The sequence below is a fragment of the Coregonus lavaretus genome (assembly GCF_964263955.1).
Source record: "Coregonus lavaretus genome assembly, contig: SUPER_35_unloc_1, whole genome shotgun sequence".
In the NCBI taxonomy this organism is placed as follows: domain Eukaryota; kingdom Metazoa; phylum Chordata; class Actinopteri; order Salmoniformes; family Salmonidae; genus Coregonus; species Coregonus lavaretus.
In genome coordinates, this window is record NW_028167181.1 from 5,331,567 (window position 1) to 5,342,329 (window position 10,763).

Sequence of the window (10,763 nt, forward strand, 5' to 3'; positions counted from 1 at the left end):
CTGATATATCTGAGGCCGCAGTCCCCAGGCTTTGTGGTCATGATAAACCCGGTCAAGTTCTGGTCAAAGACCAGAGAGCAGTCAAGCAGAATGCCTTTAATTGTGCCATTGACCACACGGTCACAGGTCACCCAAAGCCACAGCCAGAGAAAGGTCTACCTCCATTGTTCCGAAAGGACTTGCCTTACAAGCCCCTTCCAGCAAACCTCTGGACAAAGAGGGAGAACTTCTATAAAACAGTGAAGCCACCAGAGGCAAAACCTGAGACAAAGAAGGCCTTGACTGGAGGGTCTAAGCAGGGGAAGGAAGGGAAGACAACCACCCCCTCCCCATCTAAGGACTGGAAGCTCGACATGAGGAGTCTAACCGAGGCCTTACTGGGTCAGATCAGCCTTTCCTACCGGCCCCGGGCCCAGTCCCGGCTTCCTTCCTCTCTCCGCCCCTGCAGGAGGACACCTCGCCTGGGGGCCAGCCCCACCGTGGAGGCCCTGCTCCGCCAGCGCCGGGAGAGGGGAAGGAAGATGTCCCTGGACGCCATCAGCGACAGCCTACTGAAGGAGAGGACGGCCATAGGCTCGTTCCGCCGCCGCTGCAGTGTGGCCGTGATACCCATGATCAGGATGGGGGTGGGGTTGGTCAGCAGGAGCTCCAGCACCACAGAGCTAGAGGGTAGGGGGGAGAGAAGGGTCACTCCTAAACCACTAGTCAGGATCCAGGAGCCGAAAAAGTTAAGCTAGTCAGACAGAAATGTATGCTTTGCTTATCTGAAGGTTTATTGATGATGATGGAAAATGGGATGGTAGTTTTTGTGTGATGGATTAGAGTGCGATATTCAATATATTCAAGTTTGCTGTGTCTGTATTAAAAGGTTAATACCAATCAACGAGTGACAGATGCAATGAGGGTTAGATGCAGATGAGTCACCTGACATTTCTGTAATCTCCCTAAAAGTTAGTTTTTGTATTCAACTTGACTTGGAATGTTTGAATGTTAAGTCTTTTGTATGAAAATAAAATACAGTCTTATGAATAAAATTACACAAATTCAGTATGGACTTGGGCTGTGACTTCCATTGAATTTAGTCTTTGTGAACATGCAGCATCTGGAACGTTTGAAAATAATACGGTGGACTAGTTGAGAGAAAAAGATGGTGGAAGCGGATGATGAAGTGGAATCTGAATCTAATGGTGGTAGAATCAAGGAGAATTGGAGTATTGTCCAAAAGAATGGAAAACGGTGCAAAGTAGAGTACAGTGATGAGAATGTCACTTCGTATCTAGTAGGAGTATGGTTTGTTAATGAGGAGCAGCTGAGCAGAGTACCAATCTTGAGGAATCCATTTGAGATATCCAAACTGGTGGAGAGAGTGCTGGGTAGAGTGAAAGCTGTGAGGATGAAGAGAGGCGGGCTGGTTTTGATTTTTAGTGCTTCTGAGAATCAGAAGAAACGTGTGTTGCGTCTCACCCGATTTGATAAGTTTGAAGTGTGTTGTGTGTCTCTTAGGAACAGGGCACCCCTAAAAGGGAATATATCTGGAGTCTGGTGGGAAGTAGATGTTAAAGAGATGAAAAATATTCCTGATGAATTGTGTGGTGAATGAAGAAAAAGTGAAGAGTCTATCTGTTCTTTAGATTTTTTATATGGAGTCTCTCCCTACTCAAGTGCAGTTAGGGTATATTAATTACAGAGTCAGAGCATTTATCCCAAGACCAATGCAGTGTGATCATTGGAAAGCTTTTTGTCATGTTTCAAGTGTTTGCAGAAGGGAAATGCTGAGATATCCAAGTTGGGTGGGGGAAAATATCATATTATGTGTTATAAAAGTGATGAAAATCGTGACAATATTCCGGGTTTGGCCGGTGTAGGCCGTCATTGTAAATAAGAATTTGTTCTTAACTGACTTGTCTAGTTAAATAAAGGTAAAATAAAATAAAATAAAAAAATGTGACATGTTGCAATTGTGGTGGGAACCATGAAGCCATGTCTTTTGAATGCCCCACAAGGATGAAAGAGAATGAGGTGGCCAAAGTCAGGGCTATCCAGAGCATATCATATGCAGCAGCTGTTAAAAAGGTTGAGGGTTTGAATGATGCACTTGAAGAGTCCATGGTGGTGCATAGGCCTTCACTGCAGGCTGCAGGGGTTGCCTTTCACCAGCAGGATCCTGACATTTTAAAGGTTAAGAAGGTGGACTTTGTGGCCTTTATAGCTATGGTGATAAATGGCACTGCCAAGGTGGAGAGAAGGTCCAGGAAGATAGAAATCATTGTGGGGCTGAAAGATTTCTCGGCAAAGGAGTTACATGGAATATTGTCACAAGCCGTACCACCCTCTCAGGCCCTAGAGCCTGAGAAGGGAGATATGGAGAATTGAAAGAAGGAAGAAGTGGGAGTTTTGATTTGTTTTGTCAATGTACTATTTTCATTTGGGTGGATTAAGTTAGTTTCCCTATTACGCATGGATTTTATTTTTTACCTTGTTTTGGTTTCAACCCGTCCAGTTGGTGGCGGCAATACACCTTTTTGGGTTGTAGTCCGCCATAAAACCCACAGAAGAAGAATATGGTGCACAAAACAAATACAACAACAGGTGGCAGTAATGGGTAAAAGGCGACCCATAGATTTACGTGAAGGCGTTGGAGAGTTGACGTTTACGGTTTATAACCAATAGCAGCGAACCTACTCACGTTTGAATGAAGAACAGGCGGTTGACGTTTACTCCTGCTGCTGGTTTGTTTACTTCATTCAAATACATTTTCTTTAGCAAATATTTAGGTAAGTAGCTGTTCATATTAACCACATGAAATAGCTCAATGACTTATGTACAGCGCTTTGTAGCCGAATAATTTAAATAGGGTCACGTTTCATAACGTTAACCATCTAACGAGGGGGTAACGTTAACTCTAGCTAACGTTAGACACTAGCTAGCTAACGTTACACAAATGTCCCCGTGAAGTTCAAATTCTGCATGACCTCTGTCCTTTAACACAATTAATAATATGCTCAATGGTAGGCTTATTAGCAAATTTCAGTCAACGTTATATCTTTCATATCTTCCATAGTTAACGTTACCTAGCTACCTACATCAGGAGTGTATTCATTCCGCCGATTCTGTTGCAAAACGTTTCTTAAACGGAACGAAACGGGAGGGACTTACATGAATTTGTCCAATAGACGTTTTGCAACGGAATCCGACAAATGAGTACACCCCAGCAATTTTGTCTAAACGCTTCCTAGCCAGGCAAGTTGGTAACAGGTCTGATATGGCTCCAACAATTATACCAGGTTGTTTGTATTCTGACAGTAGTAGCCCAGCCACACAAGCCTTCATCATGTCCACGAGAAGATCGCATACATTTGCCGAGACCATGGTAAGATTTGCATTTCATACATGTATTATGAAGGTACCAAACAGAATGTTCGACCATAATTGTGTCGCTAACATTAGCTAGCTAAATTGTTTATCAATAACTGGATGATGGCTTCTCTCAATGTACCCAGCCTTCAACAAGATCTGGAGAACGCACCCCATTGAGGTGTGTCCAGAATGAAATTGCGCATCTCTCAACCCCATCTTCTAGACTCAAATCGAGATCAAGGTCGGGCAACAATATCCTCAAAACACCCAAGGTATGATGAACAGCCAAGCTATGGGCCTATGGCTCCCATTCACTGAACTATTGTTAGAAATTGTAACTTTACCTTATACTTCTCCCTACAGAATGATGGTGTGTTCATCTACCCAGATCGGTTAACATATGGCCCTCAACCAGCTGAGGTCCAATGCACCCCTAGTGTTCCAAAGCCCAGTGATAAAACTACTACCAGTGATACAGCTCCTACCACTGAGGACACAGCTGTTGATACAAGATTTGGAGACATTACCTTCAAGTCCTTCATCTGTGCTGGGGGTGAGGTTGAGGTTTCAGACCCCTCAAGGGTTGTAGACGAAACCATCATCCTACCCAAAAATCAATTGAACATCTCTTCTCTTCCTGGCTATGAAAATGAAAACACATGTCTCTCTGACAGTATGGTTACTCAATGCTGCGACAACCATGTGGATCACGTCTATTGTGATTTGGAAAACGATTTGGCCACAACTGAAGCTGATCTATCCTTTAATGGGGGTTCAAACACCAGTCTTAGTGTTCCACAGTTCACAGATATAGCCCACATCACTGAGACTGTCACTGGCGGACAGGGAGATGTAACATTTAAATCTTTCATCTGCACCGGAGGGGAGGTGGAAGTTTCAGAGGCTTCCAGGGTGGCACATGATACTATAGTCCTACCAAAGGATCAGCCTGCAAGCCACCATCAGCCATACAATGACAGTATATATCCAAGTGTTATAGTAGATGACTTGGACATGCAGTCCATCGATGACCGCGCAGATCACCTCTATTGTAATATGGCCGCCTCTAGTGTAGACCTTTCCTTCAAAGAACCCACACATTGTAGTCTTCAAAGTAGTACTTTGAAATCAATAGAGCTGGTTCATAACAATGACGAGTCAACTGGTGTTCAAAATGCCATTGGCGGACAAGCAGATGTGACATTCAAATCCTTCATCTGCGCTGGGCTTGAGGTTGAAGTCTCAGAGTCCACCAGAGTGTCCGAAGACACTATCCTCCTACCTGAGAATCAGACTGTGACCAGTCATCTACTGTACAACCACAGTGTCAACCCAAGCATCATAGAGGAGCAGTCCTCCGATCATGCAGAACACCCTTATTGCCATGTGGAAACTGAAGGTGCCGTGTCAAAAGCGGACACCCCTGCCATCAGTGAGCCCTCAATGGGAAATGCATCCTTAAGATCATTGAAGGACCTGGATGATGTCGCCTGTCAGCTTTTCCCTGAAGGCCCCAAACAGGGTTCTTCTCTCCATGCTGAAGACAGCGTCCTGGCTCCATCTATACAGTTGGAATCTGATAGCTCCCATTGCAATGAGTTTGGAGCCTCGGCCAGGAGCTCCACACCTGTAGATGAAGACAACCCATCGATAGTCTCTCGCTCCCATTCTCATGGTTCATTGCAGGAGTCCAGTGGGGCCAGAGACAGCGCGCTGGGTTCAAGCAGTAACGCTCCTCTTCCCTCCAACACTACAGACGACGCGAGCTCTGAGAACATTGCTGACGTGTTGACTGAGCTACCCGAGATCCCCTCTGTAGCGAGGAGGGCCGGCGGTGGTGATGCTTTACAGTTTGAGCTCTTCAGCCCCGTTCTTAGCGCAACCCCCATGACCAGAAGAGGGGGCGTTCAGAAATTGTCTTTTGCCCAAATGGAGGATTCCGCTCTGGAAACCGGCAGGGGCTGTGTCCCCATCAACTCTGCGGAGGGTAGCTTTGTAGTCCCGGCCAACCCAGACAGCCGACTCTGGGCGGCCGTCCTGGAGAGCCCCATGCCTCTGCCAAAGTTCAACTCCACGGCAGTGGGTGCCGCATCGATCCGCAAGCCCCCTCCTTCTCCAGACCCAGTCACAGAGACTGTGGAGATGAGGCCAGAGGTGGATGTGCCTCGTGTAAAATCCCAACCCAAAGTGGAGATGGGTCTTTTTGATCATTTACCAGGGTTGGTTCGTGAGGAGCCCGTACAGCAGCAACTCATCCAGATGGCTCAGCGCCTCATCCTGATGGCCGCTGTTAGCAACCCTGCCCTGGCCCTTACACCCGCTCCCGCCCCTCCTGTAGTGGGCACTACAGCAGGCACCGTGGCTGTAGAGTGCCACAGCATGTGTGTTGGCACCACTCCAGTGAGGCGGGCAGACCGCAGTGCCAACACCTCTGGTCAGTTTGAGAGGAAGAGGGAGTTCTCGGTGTCCGACGCCTGCACCAGCACCGACTCTCTGCTCTGGAAGTGAGTATCGGACTGTGTGTTTTTGTGAGTGAGAACTGTGTAAAATGTTCAGTATTTATGTCATATGAACCATGTAAACATAGTTTTTTGGTGTTTGTTTGTCTGAGAGAAGTGTGCACAAGCAGCGTTTGTGTGTATATGAGAACTGTGTGATTGACTATTTTCTCCCTGTATCTCTCTTTCTCTCTCTCTCTTTCTGTCTGTGTCTCTGTCTGTCTGTGTGTGTGTGTCAGTCTGGCCCCTGGGAGCCTGTGCGGGGTCCCCAGACAGGAGCTGGAGCAGAGGCTGACCTCCACTCTCATCATGGTGGAGGCCCTGGTGCAGCAGCTGTGCACAGCCAGGGGACAGGGCCACTCTAGGGGACCCGGGCCCTCAGAACTCAGGGACAAGCTGGTCCAGACAGACCACACTGAGCTCAGCCAGACGCTAACCTACAAAGACCTGTATGTGACGGCCCTGGAGAGGATCAAGGAGCTAGAACTGGACCAGACCACTCTACAGAACCTGGTCCACAGCATGCAGGACACCAGGAGCACCATGACAGCCCTGAGTGGAGACACTGAGGCTGCTCTCAGCAGCATGAGGCAGATAAGATATCTGGTTAAAGAGGACCAGCAGAGCCTGGCTACACAGTATGGTCAGATGAAGTCCCTGTATGAGAAGTGCAAGGAGTCCCAGGGCAGGATGGTGCAGAAGGTGCGAGACACCCTGCAGCAGAGAGAGGACATGAGGAGACGGATGGAGGAGGCTTTCACCGCCAAGGGCCACGCCTTCAGTGTGACAGAGCAGCTGAGGGCTCACTGCGCCATGCGTATCTCTGAGCTGGAGGAGAGTGTGGGTTCTCACCAGGAGCTGATGGCTGCCCTGACCAAGACCTACCCAGAACAGGTACCACATTATTTATATATATATATACACTGCTCAAAAAAATAAAGGGAACACTAAAATAACACATCCTAGATTTGAATGAATGAAATAATCTTATTAAATACTTTTTTCTTTACATAGTTGAATGTGCTGACAACAAAATCACACAAAAATTATCAATGGAAATCAAATGTATCAACCCATGGAGGTCTGGATTTGGAGTCACCCTCAAAATTAAAGTGGAAAACCACACTACAGGCTGATCCAACTTTGATGTAATGTCCTTAAAACAAGTCAAAATGAGGCTCAGTAGTGTGTGTGGCCTCCACGTGCCTGTATGACCTCCCTACAACGCCTGGACATGCTCCTGATGAGGTGGCGGTTGGTCTCCTGAGGGATCTCCTCCCAGACCTGGACTAAAGCATCCGCCAACTCCTGGACAGTCTGTGGTGCAACGTGGCGTTGGTGGATGGAGCGAGACATGATGTCCCAGATGTGCTCAATTGGATTCAGGTCTGGGGAACGGGCGGGCCAGTCCATAGCATCAATGCCTTCCTCTTGCAGGAACTGCTGACACACTCCAGCCACATGAGGTCTAGCATTGTCTTGCATTAGGAGGAACCCAGGGCCAACCGCACCAGCATATGGTCTCAGGATCTCATCTCGGTACCTAATGGCAGTCAGGCTACCTCTGGCGAGCACATGGAGCGCTGTGCGGCCCCCCAAAGAAATGCCACCCCACACCATGACTGACCCACCGCCAAACCCGTCATGCTGGAGGGTGTTGCAGGCAGCAGAACGTTCTCCACGGCGTCTCCAGACTCTGTCACGTCTGTCACGTGCTCAGTGTGAACCTGCTTTCATCTGTGAAGAGCACAGGGCGCCAGTGGCGAATTTGCCAATCTTGGTGTTCTCTGGCAAATGCCAAACGTCCTGCACGGTGTTGGGCTGTAAGCACAACCCCCACCTGTGGACGTCGGGCCCTCATACCACCCTCATGGAGTCTGTTTCTGACCGTTTGAGCAGACACATGCACATTTGTGGCCTGCTGGAGGTCATTTTGCAGGGCTCTGGCAGTGCTCCTCCTGCTCCTCCTTGCACAAAGGCGGAGGTAGCAGTCCTGCTGCTGGGTTGTTGCCCTCCTACGGCCTCCTCCACGTCTCCTGATGTACTGGCCTGTCTCCTGGTAGCGCCTCCATGCTCTGGACACTACGCTGACAGACACAGCAAACCTTCTTGCCACAGCTCGCATTGATGTGCCATCCTGGATGAGCTGCACTACCTGAGCCACTTGTGTGGGTTGTAGACTCCGTCTCATGCTACCACTAGAGTGAAAGCACCGCCAGCATTCAAAAGTGACCAAAACATCAGCCAGGAAGCATAGGAACTGAGAAGTGGTCTGTGGTCACCACCTGCAGAACCAGTCCTTTATTGGGGGTGTCTTGCTAATTGCCTATAATTTCCACCTGTTGTCTATTCCATTTGAACAACAGCATGTGACATTTATTGTCAATCAGTGTTGCTTTCTAAGTGGACAGTTTGATTTCACAGAAGTGTGATTGACTTGGAGTTACATTGTGTTGTTTAAGTGTTCCCTTTATTTTTTTGAGCAGTGTATAGACAGTGTACATACGTACATACAGTCTGAGATCAGGGCTAGAGGCAATTTACCTGGTTCCCGGCTTATGCTTATTTGTTTGCCCGTGTGTGTCCTCACTCAGGTTACATTGAACAAGGCCTACGTGGAATCCCTCAACTCTGCATCGGAGCTCTTGAGAGGAACCATGAGCGAGCACGCCAGTCTGCATCAAGAGGTACGTGTTAACCTGTAGGCTACATTGCCTTGTCAGGAGGGAAGCAAAGGGATCAAAAAGGTTTCAATGTATGTGTTGTGTTTTATTCTGTACGACGTGTGTGTAAGATGTCATATTCTCCCCAGCTGAAAACCGCCAGGCGTCTCCTCCAGAGGACAACTCCTATACTGGTGAAGCTGAATGAGAAGGCAGCCAACGCAATAGGAGAGAGAGACCAGCACCTCTCAGAGAGAGACCAGGCTGTGGAGGAGAGAGAGCAGGTCTGACCTCCCTTTCTCTCTTATCTTCCTCATCTCCCACACCTCCCAATGTCTCTACTACCTGTTATATTCACTCTATTCTCTGTTCTTATCTTCTGTAACTCATCAACTCGTCTCTCCACAATGTTATGGCTTCATTCTAATGTGTCGTGGCTCACTTCTAAATGACAGATCCAAGAGGAACTGGACCAAACCTACCTGAGTCTCCAAGATGCCAGACAAGAGATTGGGGACTTGAATCTGCAGGCCACTATCATGAATTCAGGTAGGAATTGAAACAAAACATTGAAGATAGCGTTCGAGTTTCAAGTGTTCTTGTGATAAGTTTAAAAATAAGTGATAATATATTCATTTTCTAGCATTGTCACTCTCTCTTTTTTGCTGTCGCCCTCCCTCCCTCCCTCTCTCAGAGTTGGGTGTTCTGCGGCAGAAGCTGAGTGAGGGAGAGGAGGAGCGGGCTCAGCTGGAGAGGAAGGTCACGGAGCTGTCTGCCACAGTCTCCTCTACCCTGGCCTCCAATGCCTTCCTAGAGCAGGCCCTGGCCGCAGAGTCCACCAAGTCGGTTCAAAGTTCACTCTAAGCTGTTATGGTGCTTCAACTATGGCAGTTGTCAATTTAAAATATAGATTTTTTTAAATAGAGAAAAATGACCTTAACTGTGTTATTTCAGGTTGCAGCAGTCATGGCAAGAAATCCAGCAAGCTACCGACAGGGCCAACCAGTAAGTGAACTCCCCAGCTACCTCATTTCTGTTATTAACACTACTATTTAAATCAGTATTTTACAGTTGAAATGGGCTATTCTGATTTTAAAAAACGTTTAGCCCCATCACATTGCAGCTATAAAGATGATTTAACATGAACTAAGACACATACCTTTAGCTATTTGTAATCAATAATACACATTGGTTTAATTATTAAGGCATGTTTAGCCATTGAGTTTAATTAAGCAATAAGGCATGAGAACCCGGGGATAACTCCTGTGTAAGGGATGTTCTTAGGACCGAATCAAGGCAGAGGGAACAGATGGAATTCTGAGTGTTTACAGTTTCCATGGTGAATAATTCGTTTCAAGATCAATCCTTCTGGCAGGAGAAATCACATTTGTAAAATGATACATTGTTGCAAGGTCGTAGAGGCAGACATTTGGGTTTATACAACCCCCAACTGTTGCAAACCAAATAGTAGCATGGAAAAAGTAATGGGCTGCAGGACAGTGGAATTATGACATTAACACGTCATTCTATTTTGCGGGAGTTGTCCCACATATCAACCAATCAGCATCCAGGGTCCAAACAACCTGTTTTATAACATGAATTGAACCCCTCCTGTGTCCAGGTTGGAGGGTGCGTTGGTCCAGTCAGAGCAGCGTGTATGTGAGCTGTCCCAGGCTCTGGCCCACAGCGAGGAGCAGCTGATCCAGCTGCAGAGCCACTCCCACAGCCAGAGCCTGCAGCTGCAGAAGCTCCATGAAGTCCGCAAGCAGCTCAACAGCGTGATGGAGACGAACGAGGTAGGGGGACCACTGGATCGCTCTCTGCAGTGCTGGATGTGGTGGGGCTTTTTCTCTTGCTTTTTTCTGTCTGTCTTTCTCTGCTCCTTACCAGTCTCTCTCTCTCTCTCTCTCTCCTTCTTTTACTCTGTATATCTCTCTCTTTCTCTCCTCTCACTCTCTCTTCCTGTGTGCTGATTCTAAACTCAGCCGTGATGTGCGCTGTGTGTAACAGCTCTGTACCTCCTCATCTCCTGTGTAGTTCCTACAGATGGAGAATGATATGGCCAGGGAGCAGGTGGTGGAGAGCGAGGGGACCCTCCGGGCTAACCTACAGGGGCTCAGGGAGAGGAACATCCAGTGTGAGGACCTCAAAGGAGCCCTCAGCCAACTCCAGTAAGACCCATCACTAGTACCACTCACTGTGGAGTCATATTACATTTAGTTATTAGAAATAATAGTTTTTAAAT

At 47.6% G+C, this 10,763-nt stretch overlaps 1 protein-coding gene across 1 annotated transcript in view; it reads left to right on the forward strand.

The window, feature by feature from the left end:
- The first annotated feature begins 2,692 nt into the window (after nucleotides 1-2,692).
- The window catches only part of spag5 (sperm associated antigen 5), a 15,570-nt gene continuing 7,499 nt past the window's right edge, over nucleotides 2,693-10,763 (forward strand). Inside the window, exons 1-12 of the mRNA XM_084188528.1 lie at nucleotides 2,693-2,729; nucleotides 3,304-3,370; nucleotides 3,501-3,629; nucleotides 3,721-5,861; nucleotides 6,095-6,749; nucleotides 8,450-8,542; nucleotides 8,668-8,802; nucleotides 8,974-9,067; nucleotides 9,213-9,360; nucleotides 9,473-9,523; nucleotides 10,140-10,314; nucleotides 10,556-10,689. Coding sequence (XP_084044654.1) covers nucleotides 3,332-3,370; nucleotides 3,501-3,629; nucleotides 3,721-5,861; nucleotides 6,095-6,749; nucleotides 8,450-8,542; nucleotides 8,668-8,802; nucleotides 8,974-9,067; nucleotides 9,213-9,360; nucleotides 9,473-9,523; nucleotides 10,140-10,314; nucleotides 10,556-10,689 — 3,794 coding nt within the window. The 5' untranslated portion in view covers nucleotides 2,693-2,729; nucleotides 3,304-3,331. The remainder of the gene's footprint in view (nucleotides 2,730-3,303; nucleotides 3,371-3,500; nucleotides 3,630-3,720; nucleotides 5,862-6,094; nucleotides 6,750-8,449; nucleotides 8,543-8,667; nucleotides 8,803-8,973; nucleotides 9,068-9,212; nucleotides 9,361-9,472; nucleotides 9,524-10,139; nucleotides 10,315-10,555; nucleotides 10,690-10,763) is intronic.